Consider the following 22,029-nt stretch of genomic DNA (forward strand, 5'->3'; position numbering starts at 1 on the left):
TGCTGACCCTGTGCCTACCTGTGCATTCTTACTGAGGATCTCACTGCCCAGGTCAGCTAACTCCAAAGGAGTGGCAGAAAGTCTGCATTCCAAAGAACTCTCCCTCACCCAATCTTACTTATAACACAAGCTAGCCTACTTCATATGCTTATAGGTTCTCTCTCTCTCTCTCTCTCTCTCTCTCTCTCTCTCTCTCTCTCTCTGTGTGTGTGTGTGTGTGTGTGTGTGTGTGTGTGTGTGTAAGTTAGAGGACAGCCTTGGATGTCATTCTTGGGGGCTGTCCTGACTGCCTGGTAAGCCCTAAAGGTCCCTTTGTCTTCACCTCTCCAGCAGGGATTTTAAGTGTGCACTACCACATCCACCTTTTCATGTGGGTGCCGGGGATCAAACCCACGTCCTCATGCTTGCAAGGCAAGTGTTTTACCAACTGAGCTACCTCCCCAACCCCAGAGTTTTGTTTGTTTAAGATTCTCTGCTCCACTAAAGAGCATGTGCTGAAGTTCTGTTGTTTACCTTCAATCCCCAGCTGTTAGCATAGAGCCTGGAAAACAGCTGGCATCCGTAGAGGTTTATGGAGGGAATGGGACATGGGCACCATCATCCCTGTGTATCTGAAACCAACTAGTTTTCATGGTTCAGTTCGGTTCACCTCTATGTCCTCTCAAATGTCCATAATCCTTCAGCTGGGCTTCTCCTATAGCGAGTCTCATTTTCTACATTTTATTATTGTTGTTTATGTGTATATTTTTTATTAGTGATTCAAACTGTATGTCATTTACATTAGGTACATGATAAATGTGTAATAAGGACATTGTTCATTCATATGCAATTTATGTATATGTCAAAATAGTATTACTAATACATTCTTTACTCTTTCTGATAAAATTGCCTTTTTGATTTCACATTTTAAAAATGTGAAAATAGGGGGCTGGAGAGATGGCTCAGCGGTTAGGAGCATTCCCTGCTCTTCCAAAGGTCCTGAGTTTAATTCCCAGCAACCACATGGTGGCTCACAACCATCTGTAATGAGGTCTGGTGCCCTCTTCTGTCCTTCAGGCATACACGCAGAAAGAATATTGTATACATAATAAATAACTAAATATATATTTTTAAAAAATGTGAAAATAATAACCTCCCACTGTATGTTTGAAAACTATTCCTTGTGGTATATAAATGTGGTAAACTAGATTCAAAATTATAGAAATGGTCAAAGACTTAGGAATCCCAATGCTAGAATTCTGCCCTTGGGAAACAAATAAAGGTGACAGATCAGACCCAACCAGGGACCTCAAGATGTAGGCAAGGACTTTCTGATTGGTTCTGGTTGCTCAGGAGATAAGACAGGAAATTGACCAATGGGACGCTGTGACATTAGAAAGTTTCTACACTACAGAAGAACCCTAAATGGAGGGAAGACAGCTTACAGAGTGGGAGAAAATCCACTTTCATTTCTGTGTGTGCTAGTGTGTGTATGTGACCATGTGTGCCTGTGTGTGTGTGTAACTGGAGGCCACTTGTCTCCATCAAGGATCTTCCTCTATTCCTCTCCATCTAATTTTTGAGGCAATCTCTCAATGAACCTGGAGCTCCTCACTGACTGGCTAACCTGGCTGCCATTGAATCCTGGCACACTCCTGTCTCTGCCAAGCAGCTCCAGGATGACAGCCATGCACCATCATGCCAGCTTTTTTATGTGGACACTGGACTTCTGAACCCAGGTCCTCTTTGTGTGAGCAAGTACTCTGCCCACTGAGCCATCTTTCCAGCGGCCCCCTCCCCCGCCAGCCGCTAGAACAGCCAAAGAACCGAAAACTAAACAAGAAAGCAAAGAGCACAATCAATAATAAACTAATACAATAAACAGACAATTGCTAAAATACAAATAGCCAATAAACATAGGAAAAACATTTGCAACTTACTAACCATCAGAGAAATGTAAATGTCCATCTCACCCCAGTCAGATGGTCACTAATAGCACAGACAACAGATGCTGGGTAATGTAGACAGTAGTGAACCTTAGCACACCGCTGGTTGGGCTGTAAACTAGAGCAGCTACTTTAGAAGCTAGTGGGAAGCTTCTGAAAACTTAAATCCGCCGTACAATGGAGCTGTTCTTACTCTTGGGCATCCACCTGAAGGAGTCAGGTCCAGATCATCGAGATACTGTGCTTCAGTGCTTATTACAGCAGAATCCACAACATCTAAGCTTCGGAACCAAACCAGTCCTTCACTAACGGAGGAACGGATAAAGGAGATGTGGTTTACATACACAGTGGAATTCTTTTAGCTATGAAGAAAGACAAAGTTGGATCACACTACAGCTTCCATTCCGAGATTTTTCTTAGTTTGACTTTTAAATTTTGTTTTATGTATGGGTGGGTGGGGTGGGGTGGGGGTTGCAAAGGCAGAGGGCAGATGTGAGGGGATAGGGAAATGAGTGGGATCATGATGTGAAGTCCATAAATAATTGATAGAAAGTTAAAAAAGAAGGAAAGACAAAGCTATGCCGTTTGCAGAAAAATGGATGTGCCTCGAAGTAATTGTATTAAGAAAGTCAGGTCTGCCTCACAAAAGCTCACACCAGGTGTTTCTCCCATGGGTGTGTCTTATTCAGATACAGTAAATCATTTGTGTGTATATGACATGAAAGCAGATGTGAAACTGTCTAAGAGAACAAAATATCAACAGGAGGGGTGGAGAGAACGGAGGGCAGGAGAGTGTGCATGCATGTGTAGGTATGCCTGCGTGTGGCAGTCATGGGCCAACCATAGATGCTGTTGCTCAGAAGCTATCCATCTTTGAGTCAGGGTCTCAGGGTCTATCATTGGCCTAGGGCTTGTCAAGTAAACGAGGCTGACTGGCTGATGAGTCCCAGGGACCTACCTCTTCCTGCCTCCTCAGTGCCGAGATGACACGCGTGGACCACTACCATTGGGGATTTTTAAAGGTTGATGAGCTGGTTTTGTTTTTAAATTTTAAAAACATTTATTTACTTGCTTTTGTGTATGGATATTTTGCCTGCATGTGTGTTGGTGCAACGTATGTGTGCCTGGTCAGAAGGTGGTTTTGGATCCCTCTGAACAGGAGCTAGGGATGGTCATGAGCCACCACGTGAATGTTGGGAACCAACCCCAGACCCTCTGCGAGAACAAGTGCTCTTAAGTGCTGAGTTATCATTCCAGTCCGTGTCTGGTTTTTCACTTGGGTTCTAGGACTCAAAACTCAGGTCCTCATGCTTGCGTGGCAGGTACCTTCCTTAATGAGCTGTTCCACTTGTATGAAAATTAAAGTAACATTAAAAAATTGTCCCATAGCTCCAGAGAGAAGATTTATAAAGAGATATAAACTAGATAACGGCTCATCTTTTTCTACTACTTCAACCATGCCATTTGGGATGGGATAATGATAAAAACGGAGACATTTCTGAGGGCAGACAGGGGTACTAGTGGGTCCATTCTCAGGGCTCTGCAAGTTAGTTAGGATTACCCCAGACATCCAGACAGATCCACCAGAGGGTCAGGACCTATTTAAGGCCCCCTGTACCTCCCAGGGCCTGCTTCCTAGGGGTACAGGAAGTTCAGGCAGACTCTCTTCTTGGTTCTTCCTTGTTCACTTTCTCTTTGCTGCCTTTCTACACCCTGACCGCACTTTGCTCTAAAGTCTGCTGGGCCCTGGGACACTCAGGGGCCAGATGTCTACTTGATGAGGGTGAAAAGGGTTTGCTCATCCCATCTGATAACCCTTAATCATCCCAGACCAATACAAATGGCAGTTCTGGACACGCACATTTCTCTTGGTGCAATACCAAGGGGACTTCCTGATAAGTAACCTGGGTGTGTGTGGGGAGGGGGGCAGAGTTCGGGTTTCTTTTCTCAAAGGAGCCTCTCAACAGTGTCTGTCACCCCTATAGCATTTCTCACAGTGGGGGTGAAAGCGAAAGTGTCACACACACAGATTTGAGCCTTGAATGCAGACGAATGCCTGTTGGAGAATTATTCACAGACTTGGTTCACATATACCAATGCTTTCGAGACAGCCAACTATCTGAAGATGGGGTTTCTAGTTTTAGCATTCCAGAAGTTAAAATAACATATACAATTCCACACACACCCTCTACACTTCTACACATTCTTTTTGATATTATGAAGGAAAAGAAAACACTTTTGATGAAGTCTAGGTAGAACCTAATGCTTCCTGAGACCACTCTCCATGGAAACAATTAAGGCGCATGTATAGCTTTGAAATCTCTCTGAATGACTTTCCAAATATTGCCATCTGGTGGAATTTTAGTTAATTGTTCCTTTGTTCTAGGGAGCCCCTGGAGGCGAACTTTGAAGGCATTGTCAGGCAGAGGTTTAGGGTACCACTGGGATACAGCTGAAGCTCAAAACGACCCTGTCTTAAACAAACAGAAACTGAAAACAAAAAGGGGCCTTTGCCTTTGTCATGATATGCCCATTGATCCCATGACCCTCGCTCCTTCTCTCATCTCCCTCCCTTTTCCTTCTTCCTCTTCCTCTCTTTCCTTCCCTCTTTCCATCCCTGCCTTCCTTCTTCACCATGCCCTCTCACTTCATAGAGGCTCACCTTATACTCTCAACACTAACAAATACAACGATATTCATTTAAAAATAGCCAGAGGAGGATGGAGAGATGGCCCAGAGGTTAAGAGCACTGACTGCTCTTCTAGAGGACCTGGATTCCATTCCCAGAATCCACATGGCAGCTCACAACTGTCTGTAATTCCAGCTCCAGGGTATCTGACACCCTCACACAGACATACATGCAGGCAAGATGCCAATGCACATAAAATAAAACTAGCTAACTAACTAACTAACTAACTAACTAAATAAATAAATAAATAAAAAAGAGTGAAGTTCACTATTTTTCTCTATTAAAAATAACTAGAAAAGTCACAGGATTATTTTGACCATATCTTGATATGTCTCCCTCCAGTGGCCGCTAATAAGATCTCCCAAATTCAGCTTTCACTGGCGTGACCGTGCTTCAGAGGACTTTGTGAATATATCACTTGCACCTCTGTGGAGCACATTTATTCAAACACTGCCTTCAACCACGCAGTGGAATTTGAAGCCGCGCTGGTCACTCAGGCAGTAGCATCAGTCACTTCAACTTAACCCACAGACAAGGCATCTACAAGCTAGGTCATCTTGAAACCTTACTTTGAACATCCAGGCGCTCTCCCTGGCTGTTGAAATGAATGGTTCCTCTGGGAAACGGGGCCCTGGAAGAGGAAAAGAATGAGAAAGTAATGTCATGAAAAAAAGAATTCAAAGCACTACCATTACCTCCCCCCATATCTCAAACCAACTGATTTTACTTTGAAAACTTGAAATTTTAGTATATTGACAGATATAGAAAAGATCTCCCAGTCTCAATAGCATGGTGTGATATAATAAAAGTTCTACACCACCAGATAACTCAGAAGCCTCTACTCGGGTGTCATGTGCCAACATCAGTTAGAGTCTGGACTTGCTCAAACTTGGCTATTTTAAATCTACTATCAATATGGGCTTCACTAAAAACATTTTCGGCTAATTTGGACAACATAAACATTATAAACAATGCCAAGCTAGACTTGAAAAAAATACACACAACAGAAATGTATTTGCTTTCTAAAAGTTCACTATTCCCTCCAAAATACTATCAGGTTAAACCATACAGTTGATGAGGAATAGACCCAATTCTGGAGTCCAAGAGATGTGGGAGCTCCTGGCTTCGAGGCACACCGCGGAGGCTACAGGGGAGACTGCTAATGGTCCCACTAGATACTGCTAAGTGACCTGCCATGCATGTATGCACAGCTTACCCATCTTTCCCATCATCCTCAGCAACAAGTGAGAGATGACCCTTCCTACCTTCCACCTGGAATCTCTCCCTGAAGATTCATCTGCTATGTTTTCTGTCTATGACCAACTCAGGAATGCGTTTGGTCTCTCTCCCTCTCCCCACCCCACCCCAGAGACAGGGTTTCTCTGTACAGTCCTGGCTGTCTTGGAACTCACTCTGTAGACCAGGCTGGCCTTGAACTCAAGAGATCTGCCTGCTTCTCAAGTGCTGGGAACAAATGCTTGCACCATCACTGCCTGGATCTGCTTTTGGTCGTTTTTAGAACCAACCATGCACAAAATAACACATCTACAGCAAATTTAACACTGTGAGATTCATCTGGGACGAGGCTCTAAAGATGCTACTGTTGATTTTTAAAAGCGGGATTGGGGAAATTTTTACAGTTTATGTAAGGGTAGTGAAGAAGAAAAGAATGTAAATGTTGAATGAATAAAAGCTTGGTGACAGCTGAATTGTTAAGGCACATCCCCCAGTCTAGGAGTCAGAAACCCCAAAGTCTCCAAAATCTAAGCATCCTTATACGGTTTCATGTTGACAACTGTTGCATGAGGCTGCTTGTTTGTTCCTGGTTGCTCAGCACCAAAATAATCACACAGAAACTGTATTAATTACAACACTGCTTACCTATTAGCTTATGTATATATTTCTAGCTCACTCTTACTCTTAAATTAACCCATTTCTGTTATTTTATATTTTACTATGAAGCTCGTGGCCTACCAGCAAGGTTCCAGCATGTCTGTTTCTGGAGGTGGCTCCATGGCTTCTCACTGACTCCGCCTTCTTTCTCCCAGCATTCAGGTTAGTTTTCCCTCCCTAGCTCTGTTCTGCCCTGCTATGGGTCCAAAGCAGTTCCTTTATTAACCAATGGTATTCACAGCATACAGAGGGGAATCCCACATCAGCTGACCATTTAAAATATTATATAAAATGACCTTGGGATTACATGCCCAAGGTGTATATGAAGCACAATGAATTTTGTGTTAGACTTAGGTCCCATCCTCAAAAGAATTCATTATGTATATGCACATATTAAAAAATGTCAAAACAGTTGAAATCTCATATCTGGAACCAAGCATTTCAGTTAAGAGAAACTCACCTATAGTGTTCGAAGTTCAGATGAAAACTTAAATTTTCTTACTTATTTAAAAGTTTAAATATTTCACATTAATGATTTCAAGAATAGAATTCAGGTAAACTCACTATATATAAAAAATTTTATATTGAACAGATAGAATGAATGTCCTTATTTGTTTTTTGTTTTATAACAGAATTTACTTCTGTGCTGTTATTTCATGTTCCTTTAATTTAACACTAGTTTAGTAAAATTCAGATTAAAAAACTCAGCTCGTACCAATATTGACTCTCATTCTAAAGTCTTCCAATTTTTCAGAAATGTTAACTGAATCAGAATAAAACTTTCACTTTTCTTCTTTATTTAACTAGTCCCCAGTAGCTAAGTTATTAAACAAAAGGCTGGCTACCACGCTCGGAGGCAGGAGCACAAATGTATCTACAAACCAGACGACTAGCCCTTAGAAGATTCTGTCTCATCTGTACACAAGTGACCTTTCTCTGTTTATTCAAAACAGCCAGTTGTTAATTGCTTAGCAGCTGTGACAGACCAGCTTGGAGAATCGTGAGATCATCCATGGAACCCTGTACACAGATTTTTGTCTAATTTAATTTCATTAGATAAAGCCATCTTATTATAAACAAAACAGAGACTCAGAATGGGGCAATCAGTCAGATATGTAGCTAGCAGGGGACTATACCTTACAGACTTTATTTACCAACTGCTCTCTCTACTTCTCACGTCTTGTATCCTAAAAGCCAGTCCTTTGGGGCTGGAGAGATGATCAGTGGTTAAGAGCATTGGCTGCTTTTGTTGAGGACCCAAGTTCAGTTTCAAGCAGCCACATGGTAACGCTAGGAGCTCCAGGGCCCTCTTCTGGTCTCTGCAGACACACAGCACATACACACACAGGCAAAATACACATACACATATGATATAAATAAATCTTTTTTAAAAAGCTAGCCCTTTGATATATCTTAGAAAGAGCTGGGAAGAAAGAGTCATAAGCAAACAGGAGATCCGGGATCCAGGGCCTAGCCAAGATTCTTAGTCTTGATGTCAAACTTACAGTCCAAAAGAAAATGGATCAATTGGTCTTTTTTTTCTAAACTTTTGCTCATGTGAAGTAGATATAAATGCAAAACATGAACCAGGAGAGACATTTTGTCTATATCTCAACAGCAAGAAAAAAACAATTGGGCAAGAAATAAGAAGGAACACTTAACTGAGGAAGGAGGGGAGAGAGCAAACGAAGCTGAAGATTAAATGATAAGATGAAAGTATGAGAATAATAAGCTAGCTGCAATGAAGGCTAGCAATAATATACAACATGAGGGCAGGGAGTCAGACTGGATCACTTGTATGACATTTGTGAGACTCAGCATAAAAGGCCCAGCTTTTCATAAAAGCAGCCTGGATGAACCTTCCCAGCACTTCCTTGATAGAATAATTTAAAGTTTTCTCTGGTGTAATCCCACTTCTGCCTACATTTACCTTTACAACTTTTTATTATCTTCTTTTATTTTATGTTTGAGTGTTTTGCCTAGGGATGTCTGTGCAGCACATGACCGTTCGGTCCCCATGAAGATCAGAGAAAGGCATTGGATCTCCCGGAACTGGAGTTACAGAGAGTAGAGGGCTACCAGGAGGATGCTGGGAACCTGATTTAGGTCCTCTGCAAGAGCAGCAAGTGTTCTTAACCTCCGAGTCAGCTCTCTACCCTCCCATCTGTGCGATTCTTAATCGAAAGTTGAAACATTAATACAAACACAGTGAGAGCTACCGGTGGGTTCTACACATCAGTTTCATACTTCATGCAACTTAATGGATCTAAATTTTCTGACGTCCACCCCAAGCAGGAATTCCTCTGGATTATACATCTAGTTGTATAGGAATAAAATTTTATTTTCTGTAGGATTTTGTAGACAAGGCAGATGGTGTGTTTCTAAACTGAACACAACGTGACTCTCATTTTATCAGATCACACAGACTTTCGGTCTTCTGTGATACTGAGCACCAGGGAACTCTTGAGAAATGAGCAGGATTGAACTAAGTACATTCTCTACTTTCATAGAAGTATATCCTCTAGAAGTTTCTAATCCTTTTTTCAACAAACTCAGAATTCTAGCATCTCATATCCAAGATATGCCAGCAGAATATCTGCTTTACTTAGAAAGATTTTCCCTCCCTTGAGCCCAAATTACTGCCGTCTTTATGCCTGGCCATAAAACCTCAGGAACATAAGAGATACATCAGGATAGAAACATGGATGTAAAAGTATTTCTAATCATGCATGCCATTGGCTAACTCATTGTTCTTTTATTGCTTGGTACCTGGGCAATATAGCTTCCAATCCACACAAGGTCAAACCATTCCCTTCTTAGAGACAGCATCAGGCCTCCCCAGCTGCTCCTGGTTTTTTTCAAGAAGGTGGTACAGCTGGGGCCTGAGTCTGGGTTTCCGCTCAGGGTTTGACTTGGCTGTCCCAGGTCTTCAGAACGAACTGTATCCGACTTCTAAACTCCCTACTGCACCCTGAGATGCTGCACGGCTCCAGCTGCAGATCCTAGTCGATCATGCGGGAGGTCCACAGCTTTCTAGGAACGGGACATCTTATAAACATTAGCAGAGAGGCACATGCTATTAATCCCGAGACTGATCTTACTTGATACCAACTTCCAGCAGCACCACATCAATTAGTGGTCTTGAGCTGGGATTGTGGCCTCTCCAGGGGAAGCCTAGAGCCGCCAGGGGCTCACTGCCGGGAATCACAGGGCTCAGCACGCACCAGAGAAACCAAACACCAGTGGGGGAGGGTATGCGCTGGCAATGGAGGTCAGGTTCCACAGGATCTTGGATGTTAAGTCTGGTATGACTCATTCTCCTTAAGAAAGACAAATTGCCAAATGATCCGTGCTATGTATTTAAGGACTTAAAAAAAAATTGCTCTATGATAAAGGGATTTGGGCGGTATATACTGAGGGTGGTAATGGCGGTATAAACATCTCAGGGTTGCATGATTTGGTTTCCATACACTGAAAGGACAATCCCAAATGATAGCTACACATTTGGCTTCTTTTCCTTCAAGCACAGCATAACGCTCTTCCTAGAATCCTGCATTGATCCATCTGTTGCTTCCCACGTGAACCAGGACAAAAATAATTTTTAAGATTGCCCTTTCTATTTTTCTATTTATTTCTATTTTATTTTTTAAAGAGTGATGCTGTGAAAGAAAAACTCTTTAAAAAAGGACCAGGCAAGCTGCATCCCTAAGAAATGTTGCCTGTATTGTAACCCCACAGAATGTAAAATTCTTTAAAAAGACCAGGCAAACTGCATCCGTGAGAAATGTTGCCTGCACTGTAACCACACAAAATGCTTTCTATAATTGCACCACTGAAACCAAATCTTTGATCTATTTTTAATCATCTGACATTGGAAACATGGTAGGTACAGAATAGCCTTTGCTCTGTGTGTGATTGATACCAAAACATAGCAAAGCAGAAAAGCTGCCCTGAGAGCTTCAGCTTGATGTCTGATATCATGGCTTATAGTACAGTGTTTGGGGCACGGCTGGAACAAAAGACATGTTTTTTATGTGTCCCGTCTTTGTTGTGTGCTGTTCTCCTGGTCCACTAGGAGAGAGCATGCTAAAGGTGTTACAGGGTAACACCCCATAGGCTCTGCCAGGACACTGGTGTTCGGGGCGCCATAATCTCCCTTACAACACAAATGGACTCCACTGTTTGCATTGTGCTTTGGGAAAATCTTGTAAAACTCTCATTTTTTTTCCTTAGTATTTTCAACAAAGTGTGCAAAATGTGTTAGTGAATGGAACTGTGGAAATGTTGGCATAGCCTCTGGACGCGAGTTTCCTGCCTAAGCCTCTGTGAAGAGCCCTGGGTTGCTCTTGGTGCCTCTGCTGTGGACTTTTCCTCGTAGAGGAACCTACTGCTGAAAGTTTGGGAGTTGTATCAGTAACTCAATTCCTTGCGTGGAAGACGCCCTGAACTCCATCTAACTAGGAAATAGTCTAGGATGTTCCATAGGCGAAGCTCCAGTCCCACTTGAGGGAGAAGGGGTTTTATGGAGGAAGTCCAACCAAAACGTCCAGTGTGAAAATCTTTGCCTGTGTGCATACGCTCACCTGTGGGCACATGTGTTTGTATGTTCATGTATATGGAACCTAGAGGTCAACGTGAAATATTGTCATGCCTCCAGAACCATCTCTTTTATTTCTTAAGATGGGGTCTCCTTTTAGCCTGGACTTCACTGAGTAGGCTTAGATAGCCTATCAACAAACCCCAGGAATTCTCCTGACTCTGCCTCCCAATACCAGGATTTAAAATATCCATAAATAAATTTAATAAAGAAAATCCCATACGCAAGAAAAAGTAATGGAAAGTATAGATGTGAAGCTGTCTGGTGGAACATCATGGGAAACAGAGAACAGAAAGGAGGGCTCACAGGGGCAAGGCAGGGAGCATGAGGACATCCTCAGCACACACTGCACACCTTATGAAATGGCTTTATTAATACAGTGCTGTGGAAATTAGTACAGTGATGTATGAAAATGTAAAAATAAAAACATCAACCCTTCCAATTGGTTTCAAGGCATGAAGACAAAATAAATTACTACTGACTTGCAGAAAAACAAAAAACCTTGAAAGGTGGTGGTACACACCTTTAATCCAGCACTCAGGAGGCAGAGGCAGGCAGATCTCTGAGTTCAAGGCCAACCTGGTCTACAGAGAGTCAGCCAGGGCTACACAGAAAACCCCTGACTTGAAAATCAAAAACAAAAACAAAAAAAAAGGCCTGCACACAACCATTCTTGGATTTCTTATGTAGTTTCTGGGATTGAACTCAAGCCCTTATGTTTAACCTAGCAACACTTTATTGACTGAATGAATATCTTACCGGCCTCCTTGAAGTTTTTCAAGAACTTCCTTCCGTTATATTTTTGTTGTTTTTTTTTACAATTTTTCTTTTGTATTTTTTTGCGTACGAGTGATTTGTCTGCATGCATATATACACACCATGGATGGCTATGCCTGTAGAGGTCAGAAGCAAGCATTGGATCCTCTTGAACTGGATTTAGGGGGGCTGTGAACCACCATGTGTGTGCCAGAAACCGAACACGGGTCCTCAGCAAGGGCAGCAAATAGCCATTGAGCCACTACTCTCGTGCCCCAATTTCTTTTTCTTTTGTGAGGTGGGGTCTTGCTGTGCAGCCCATATTGGCTTGTAAGTTGCTATATAGATCAGGTTGCCACCAATCTTGTGATCCTCCTGCCTATGTCTTCTGAACGCTGAGATTATAGGCAAGTACTACCACAACTGCACCTTTTCCATATATACCCGTCAGTTCTCAAATCATAACTTATCTGCTCCCTCCTTTGGAGGTTCCCGTGGCTGCTTTTGGGTAGGTTTTTTTCTCTCCTTTATAACGTTGCTGTGAGAACGCACCTGGGCTCTGACTAGAGGACACAAAACTGTCCCAGTGTCCCCTCGCCTTTCCCCACCAATTCCTCTCTTACCCACCCTGCTCCACCTGCAAGAAGCCCTTCTAGACCCTTGTCCTCTAGCCATTTCCCCTGCACCCCAGGATACTGTGCTAAAGGATACTGTGCTTGAGGGTGAGGTTTTCATCCCCACAGAGAGCACACGCTCGAATCCCACCGGATACTCCTGCCCTGTGACCATCTCCTATGAGCTTGGCATTGCGTTAAAAAGTAGGTAGCGGCTTAAGTGTGGATAAGGTATGACATCCTACACTGCGATCTGCAGGAAGCTTCCATTATAGCTCTCTGAAATAAAGACGACTTAAGGGATTTCACTCTTCAGGTGGAGAAACCAAGGCACAGAGAGGTAGCAGCTGACATGGGTGCAGCCGGGCAAATACTAGTTTTTTGATTCCTAACCACACACATTTCCTACAAATTCATTCTGACCCTGTTTGCCTTTTTACCATATAATTTAAAACTCAGACTTGTATATGGTAGCAGGACGCGAGCTTCTCAGCTTTAGAGTTTTTATATGAAGTTCCTTTTTTTAAATTTTATTTGTTCAGCAGTCACTGAGCACGTATGAATCCGTGCCACTCACGAACAGCCAGTGTGCACCAGGTGCTGTGTTAACACACTGATCAGTTCTTTCTCTTCAAACCCCAGGAGGGGCATGCTTCTCCACGGCTCATAGATGCACGTATTGAGGCTGTGGCAGGAGGGGGCCCAAGCCCACGCTTGTTGGTCTGGGCAGCTGGAGGTTTTGCTACCGACACGCTTACCTGTCAGATGCCAGGCGCTGTGCTAGATGAAGGAGATGTGTACAGTGCCAGCAGACACGCGGATGAGTTAGCGACGAACACTTAATAGTCATAATCCAGGGCTGTGAGCGCGCTGCCAAGGACAGGGAGTGACACACTAATGGGAAAGAGTCATCGCTGCTATTGTCTCGACTAGTGTGCAGAGAGTGAGTGTTGTGTTCTTTACTCTGAAAGCGAGCATCTTGCGTCTCAATTTCAGCTAAGGGAGTGTTTTTCAGACTGTGATTCGCCTGGCAATCTTGTTAAAAGACCTGCTCTTGAAAAACTGCAGATTGTGACTCAGTAGCAATGGGCAGGGGTGGGAGCCCAGCATTCTCCCCACCTTTTAAGACCTTCCAGGGGACACTGGTGCTGCTGGTCTGAGGACCATCCCTTGAATTGCAAGGCACATGACCTCTCTCAAGACTCTTTCCAAAACCTGCTACTATGGCAACCTAACACACTCAGCCAGATGGCCCATTCACTCAGTCGATCCTGATTCAAATGCATTCATTCATAGTTGAGACCTTGCAATGGACCGAAAAAGAAAAGAAATTAAGACGGAAAGTCCATCCTTTGGGGCATCTAGCTTCCTGCCACTTTCCTTGTCCTCTCAAGTCTCTAAACCTTCAGGATAATGGATTTGTCCAGTGTCTCAGATCCTTAGGGAACGTTCTCTGCTGTCTAAGGTGATACCGACTCAATTAGTTAATTACTCTGCAAATGCACCGAGATTGATTAATACACTTTTATGCTTTCCCCTCTGCTGACCAGAATAGATAGCTCTGGATCTCATCATATGAGTACTTTCAATGAAATAGCTGTTATTTTTCTTAGACGCCAGAGACTGACACGGGTGTCTTCAATGTTTCACCTTATTTATTTATTCTTACGACAAGGTTTATTACTGAACTAATTTATCTACCCTGGCTAGCCAATAGGCTCTGGGCCCTGTGCCCTGTGCCCCTATCTCTGCCTTCCCAGTGCTAGGCTTAGAGGTATGTGTCTTTTTTGTTGTTGTTTGGTTTTTTGAGACAGGGTTTCACTGTGTAGCCTTGGCCATCCAGGAACTTGTTCTGTAGACCAGGTTGGTCTAAAAAACATAGAGATTTGCCTGCCTTTGCCTCTCAAGTGCTGGGACTAAAGGGGTGCGCCAACACCACCTGGCCCTGTTTTTTTTTCCCCCTAATGAGGGTGCAGAGGATCCAAACTCTCCTCCTGATGCTTGTGAGTTAAGCACTCGGAGCTGAGTCGTTTCTTTTATGTTTATTTGTGTGGACAATGGCATCTCTAAACCACCACACAAATATCCCAGTGTGTGAGATACAGGAGGATGGTCATGTGACTTGCTGATCTGTCAGAAGAAAACAAGTAAAACCTTAACTGCTTCACCTTGCTGTTTCCAAACCAGTTGTGCCGAGGTGCCACAGAGCTACCTGGGATGCTAGGCTTGTCCCACCCCCCTTCCCCAAAAGCCTCTGATTCCAAATGCCTTCTGACATGGCCTGTGCTTCAGCCACATCCAGAACAGCTAATCATGCCCTCTCTTGATGCACTGGGAATTTGAAACAGAGAAGTGCCTATGAATTCCAGAAGGTCAAGAGGCCCCTGTTTTATGGTCTCCTCAATTTTAAATTATTACCCATCTTTCTGAGAGAAACATGAGATCTTTTTTAGGTTGGGTCACTGCTTTAGTTCAGTATCTTCATGGGTTAACAGACCTTCCAAGGACACCCTGAGATTTGTAAACCTGCCTAGAGAAGCATCGGAACTGCAGTAAAGATCCCTGGGTGCAGCATTCCCCCAATTGTGTGACTTTGGGCATGCCATCTAAACTCTGGGCTCTTGTGTTTATAGTGTTCTATAAAGTGTCTACATAAAGAATTGCTGTGTTGCTGTATATAAAAATTCCTTAGCATCCATAAATGGCTACAGAAGTGGAAAAGACAACTTTATGACCATTATTAAACAGTTGACATGCTGGGTGATAACTCAGTTGGTACAGCGCTTGCCTGCCGCACAAGCATGAAGACCTGAGGTCCGGCTGCAGAACTCACATAAAAAGCCAGTGTGCTGTTGCAACCCGGCAATGCTGGCGCTGAAGGAGATAAGACAGACACACCCCCAGGCCTGCTGGCCAGCTGGCCTAGTCTCTAGACCACCAAGAGAGACCTTGTTTCAAACAAACAAACGACCTCCCCCCACCAAATCAACAGCAACAATCAAGATGGACATCCCCAGAGAAAGGACAGTTGAGGTTGTCTTCTGGCCTCCATATAACTTCACATCATAAATGCATCTACACACCTGCGCTTGCGCTCTCTCTCTCTCTCTCTCTCTCTCTCTCTCTCTCTCTCTCTGTCAACTCTGGATCAGAGTGTTGTAGAGTCAGAAGTAATAAATAGAATCAACTCTAGGGAATTCCAATAACTAGAACAGATTAAGAGAATTTGTAGGGCCTGGGTCTACCCCTGCTCCTGGGGTTACTTGAGGATAGTTTCTGGTCAGCCAGCTAAAACATTCTGTTTGTTTTTGTGCTCCTTCTGCCCTGCCTGTTGATTGGCTGTAGGGCATTGTTTACTCCATCTTGGGTGTGGCAATTTCCCACCTGCGGGGGTGGGGGGTGAGGGTGGGGGTGGTGAGGGTGGGGAGAATTCCTTGTACAGCAGTTAGGTATATAAGGATTTCCACAAAGTTGAACAAAGGGCATTCGGTTGATCTCTTTTTGAATGACCCAGGTCTCTGTGTGTTCTTTCAATCTCCAGGCCCTTGTCTGGTTCGCATGTAGTACAGTGGCGCACGAACTTTACCGAGAGGGTAACACAGAATCCGGTGTTACAAGAATTCCTTTAAAATTGTTTCCTTGGGCTGGAGAGATGGCTCAGTGGTTAAGAGCACTGACTGCTATTCCAGAGGTCCCAGCAACCTCATGGTGGCTCACAGCCATCTATAATGAGACTTGGTGTCCCATTCTGGCATGCAGGACACATGGAAGGAATGCTGTACACATAATAAATCTTAAAAAAAAATAAAATTGTTTCTTTTAGGGGACATTGAACCCAGGATTTTCTGCATGCTAGGGGATCTAAGCTATATCTCTGACTCCAGAACACCCGATCTTAAGAGATCTTAAGACATAGTTTAACAGAAGGAACCCTAATAAGTTCCTGGGACAGGAGGACCCTCACTGGCTTTTCTCAAGGTGCACGGGAGCTAGGGGAGTACCTAAGATGGCTTACCAAGCACCCACAAAACCAAGATATGAATTAAAAATGCAAAGATGTGGCAACTTTTAAGTGTTTCCACGGATGTTTTTATCTAGAAGAAAAGGAGGAAGTAGGAGATGATCCACTAAGTGGCCTGAAGCTCCCCCACGCTTCCATTCTGCCATGAACAATGCAAGGCACGTGACTCAGAGCTGTGCGCTGACCCTGAGATCCTGCTGAACACTCTGATTCCACAGTCATCTAGACAGGAGCAACAGCACCAGCTCTGATTGGGCCCACAGAAGTAGCAGAGTGTCCCGGACAGTGTCAGAGTGCAGCAACACGGTGGCCCTGGGAAGGGAAGGATGGCTCACTTATGTCCTTGCTGAGCTCCACTAGACATTCACTTTCAGGTCTCTGGACCACAGAAAATGCAATCATTTATCCCTCTGGTCACAACCACTGATGTGGGACGTCTATAACCTAAGGACAACCCAATTCCAGCTTTCAAAAGATGAAATTTCCTTTTCATTAGTCTAAAGGAAATGCTTCTCCAAGCTTGGTTTACTCCTATGTTTAGAGTTTCTTCTTGTCCCTGTATGCTCTGGTGCCTTTAGAGGGGACATGTTAGCGTCTGGGAACCAAGCAGTAACAGGAGACAATGAGACGCAACCTCTCTGGCTGTCTCTGTACGTTCAGGGATGAAGGGAATACAGCACAGTGTTAACCTGGTCACTAGCTCTGATTTTCCCTATCTCTCCCTGCTCTTCAGTAAGATAATGCAGATGTTGTCTTTGTTTCCAGGCCCAGCTGATTGATGAAGGAGGATCTAGTGGCGACCATTCAGAGGAAACCATTGCTTGGGTATCAATGTGTGAAGAGCTGGGAGATTTCAGAGAAGACCTTTTGCTTTATTGTTGATTAATTTTTTTTATAACAGTATAAATCATGCTGGCCTGGAACTTACTATGAAGCCCAGACTGACTTGGAACCCACAATATTACTTCAACCTCCCAAATAGCTGGGGTTACAGGTGCATGCCACCACATCTGGCTATGAGTGGATGATGTTAATACCAGTGTATATGCTCTGCCAGAAACCCCCACTACTTGAGGCTTTTGAGGACCTGCCATGGCAGTCTACATATATTACATTATTGGACAGTTGGATTTACTGCTACTGCGCCTATTCCAATCTAACTAAATAATTAATTATTATTTAACTAAATATTAAAACTCCATGTTTTCCTCATGCTTAGAAAATAAATATGGATTCATCAAAGGAGAAAATACCTTACCCATTATATTTTATTATAAAAATGAAGTACTAACCACCGTGTGGAGCGCAGAGATGCTTGTGGCCAGGGGAGCGACAAAGACATGATGCTCCCATGCCTCCCACTGGAGCCCACAACAGTGCCCTGAGCTGTCTGGAGCTGCACAGAAGAAGCAAGGACCAGGTCTCCCGACCACACGTCCAAACCGCCTCACCATGACTGAGACAAGCAGATAGCATGGTCTCTTGACCACACGTCCAAACTGCCTCACCGTGACTGAGACAAGCAGATGGAATGTCTCGTGTCTGACTCGAGTAAGCATTTAACCAAGATTATTGTTTAGAGTTGTATTTTGAGCGAGGAGGGGGAGTTAGGGATGATCATTTATGATTCTGACTCCTGTTATGTTTAGGACACTTTAGTAGAAGACTCCTTTGCCCCTTTGGCAGCCATTTCTCTAATTTTCCCACCCTTCAGTGTTTGCTGTTTTAATTTTTAAAATCTCTAGTACCTCCACTTATGATCAACAAACATAATTTTCAGAGAAATGAAGGTACAAAGTCTCTCAAGCAAAGGCAGGAAAATTATTATCAGGGTAACAACAACTTAGAGGCAAAACCCAACGTTATTAGGTCTAAAAAGAAACCTTAAATCTATGGTTTACAAAGAAACCTAAAAAATGTAAAAAATAAAAATGGAAACATCCACAGAGCCTTCAGATTCCAATAGCAAACTCCAAAACAACACCACCCCCTGCAAAATGGTCAGTTAAACATTTCTTTCTCTTGGGATGGGCACTTAACCCCATGGGAAAATATAATTCAGGTGAGCTCAGCATGTTGGTTCCGGGTATAGAACACAATCATTGTTCTACCCAAGCTGCTGGCTCACCTGCATCTGATTGCCCAACATGGCACACTCGGAAGATGGCAAGATGACTCTTCCCAACTCCACCCAAGGTCCCAGGCCTGAACAAATTACCCTGAAGAGTGTCACCACACGCTCTGAGAAGATAAAGTTGAAGACACAAAAAATGCACTCTTTTCCGAAGGTGGTGAAGCCGGACTCAGATGCACAAGTGGGCAGCGGCTGGTGGCCATAGTGATAGACACGGACAGCAATAAACTCCAAGGAGGAAAAAAATGACCACGGCTCCTCGAGTATAGTTACACTCTGTTTAGCCTATGTGGTTGATTGTGAGGGATGTTGCTAAGTAGTACCAGGAGGTCCGGGTTCCTTTCAAATAAGATGAACAATAGCTCTATCCACAAGATGGTTCTTGTTTGTGAACACAACTTGATTCTGAAGCCCTAACTGGCCCCTCGCTACTCAAAACAGGGGCTAAGGGCTGATCTCCCCTGGCTCTTTCAAACTCTCTGTTCCTAAGGCCACACAACACTCATCCTACAGCAAAAAACCAAGTTATATAGTGATCTTTTGTTGCTTAGAATTGTTTGTAAAAGTTACACATGTGTATATGGGGGCTTTTGTGAGTTAGTGTACCACACGTGTGCAAGTGTCTGTAGAGGCTGGAATAAAGCACTGGGTCACTTGACTGAAGTTCTAGGTGGTTGTGAGCTTGGGAACAAAACGTGGGTCCTCCCTAAGAGCAGCAAATGAAAGGGTCCTAACTGCTGCGTTTCTCCAGCTCTGCTGGTTAGCATCTTCACTGTCGATGTGGAAGCATCAGTATAAAAGCACTTTCAACAGCCTAGGAGGAAAGAGAGGAATCCCCAGGGTGAGGCTCTCTGCCACAGATGAGAGGCAGAGCACAGGAAGAAAGACATAATTTGAGATTCTAAAGATTGAAAATGTGTAGGGTTTTGTTTTGCTTTTTCTGAAACAGGGTTTCTCTGTGTATCCCTGGCTGTCCTGGAACTTGCTCTACTAACTAGGCTGGCCTTGAACTTAGAGATCTGCCTGTCTCAGCCTCCTGAGTGCCTGGATTAAAGGGTGTGCCACCACAGCCGGGTTTATGTGTAGGTTTTTTAAATCGGGGAAAATATGTATATTATGACTCAAGAAGGAAACAGTCTTGCATCTCTCAGGCATTCACTGTGTACCTTTTCCAGTCCCTAGATACTCAAGCCTGGAAAGTGTTCTTTTTCTTCTGTTGTACCACCTTTATGTATATATTTTTCTTGTAACCCCTACTCAAGCCTGCCACATGAAAACATTCACATCAGCCTAAAGTCTGATTCCTCAGATGTCCTGGGATTAACAGGCATTGATATTTTAGGTATTAGGAATATTGGCCTACCAATGGACTGTGAAGTCCCACGGATGTGCCAGAGTGCAGCATAGTAGAGACTATCATGACCTTCAAATGATTCATGAAGGGTGCTACGATATGGGCCTTACACTCTAGGGATGAGTGGGTCTGGATCATTGTGTGGAGGCAATGGTTAGGGGGCTAGGAAGTGCTTCTCAGAGCCCAGTTCTACAAGGTTACTGTCTCTAATGGACCACCAGGGGAGCTCACTGAAGGGCAGCTCCTCATTTACTCCAGGAAGGCCAGTGGGTATGGCTGCTCTGAAGACAATCATTACTGTCAGCGACTCGAGATGGAGTAAATGAATTTATCATTTTGTTTTGTTTTTAGAATGACTTGACTCATGTCACCCCAAATTTTACACTAACACTTGGTTGAACTTAATGAAGAAGGGGACACTCTGGCTCCTAAATTTCAAGTGGACAGATCTGGAAGGAATAAAGATGGCTCTATTTAAAGTGAAACTCATTTGCAAATTCTTCACCTGTGACAGTGACAAGTCATCCAAAGGAGGAAGTCCCCTGACTGAAGGAACTCTCATGTCAGGAAGCACAATAAGAGGCGGAGACAAATTCCTATCAATGAAGTTAGGCTTTTCAATAAGCCTACTAGAGTCCTAATCAGTAGTAATTGGTCCAGCCCTGGTAGAGGGACTCACACGAATTCCCCAATCACACTATCTTATCTATTGTTGAATTTGGAGCCTAAAGCAATTGTACCTGGCATGACGTAATAAGATAATGTTAACCTCAGCAGCGTTAGGAACATTATGTAGATGTTATTTTCTATGTTTACTGTTGACTTCAGAAAAGAAAGCAGTGTCATTCCCCCAAGCTTCCCACCACACTCAAGTGTATAAAGTAATGGTGAAAATTGTCCATAGCTGAATAAATCTTAAAACTTATGCCTTCCCATGATGAAACAATAAGCATACACACACCACAGAAGACAGGTATGGTAGGGCATGTCTGGAATCTCAGCACTGGGAGGCAAAAGCTGTGTCTGTAGAGCAAGTTCTAGGCCAGCCAAGACTTCACTGTGAGAAAGGGCAGTCCCCAGGACTAAAGGGCTAAAGCGTGAGATTGCAAGGGGACATGGTTTCACATTCTTCTAAAACTCTAGGAACAACGGCAGGTTAATATTGTATATTCAGACTTATTTAGGGTCAGAACTTCCGGGTTTAACTGTTTTAATGAAGTCCACATTATTTGGGAATGTGCCATTCTTGCAACATAAATAAAATACAAACATATGAAAAGAAACTCTTCTATCTTAATGATTATCTGATCTAGGTTTAGTAGGGTTTTTTTTGCATCATCAGAAGGAAAAAAATTAGGCTGAAAAGATTTGAGTGAACAAACGCTCATTTAGACCGGAGTGAACGGAGATAGTGTAAACTCCAGTCTGTCTGCCAAGTTCTCCCGTTAACATGCTGCCAGAGTTCTAGGCTTTGTGGACAACACATCCTTCACACTGCTCCCACTGTGGCAGAGCTGGAAAGAAGTCACTGGCAAGACGTGAACAAACAGGTAAGAGGCAGTCCAATGAAACTTTATTTTGGAGCCAACATTTTGAGTTTCACAGTATTTTCCAAGGTCTCTGAATTCTTTTCTTTAGGTGCCTTTTAGCTATGAGAAGCTGAAAAGATTAATCTTCTAAGAACGGATAGATGGTGGGCCATAGACTGTGGGTCCCTGAATTATGCGAAGCCGTAAATTTAAGTTCCCTTCAATCTTTATGCCAGGGCGTAGAGTTGGCCAACAGTAATTATGTGGCTTTCTTCTTTTTAGAAAATTGAATTATGTTTTGAAAACTTTTTATTTTTATCATTAATATTTTTATCATTTTCATTCCCATCTCCTCCTAGATTCCTCATTCCTCACCCATCCAACTTCTTGTTATCTCTTTCTTATGAAACAAAACAAAACAAACATCAGACAAAATGCTAGCAGGGTGGTGGTGGAGCCACGCCTATAATCCCAGTGCTTGAGGGCAGAGGCAGGTGGATCTCTGTGAGTTTGAGGC

At 43.4% G+C, this 22,029-nt stretch overlaps 1 protein-coding gene across 2 annotated transcripts in view; it reads right to left on the reverse strand.

Annotated features, from left to right (window-relative positions):
* Mapre2 (microtubule associated protein RP/EB family member 2) overlaps positions 1–22,029 on the reverse strand; it is a 146,287-nt gene that overhangs the window by 119,075 nt on the left and 5,183 nt on the right. For both annotated transcript variants that reach the window (XM_075969189.1, XM_075969188.1), the window contains exon 2: positions 5,184–5,245. Coding sequence is in view for 1 of the 2 variants with exons in the window: in XM_075969188.1 (XP_075825303.1) it covers positions 5,184–5,245 (62 nt within the window). In the remaining variant the exon portion in view is untranslated. The remainder of the gene's footprint in view (positions 1–5,183; positions 5,246–22,029) is intronic.

The sequence above is a fragment of the Microtus pennsylvanicus genome, chromosome 4, assembly GCF_037038515.1.
Source record: "Microtus pennsylvanicus isolate mMicPen1 chromosome 4, mMicPen1.hap1, whole genome shotgun sequence".
NCBI lineage: Eukaryota > Metazoa > Chordata > Mammalia > Rodentia > Cricetidae > Microtus > Microtus pennsylvanicus.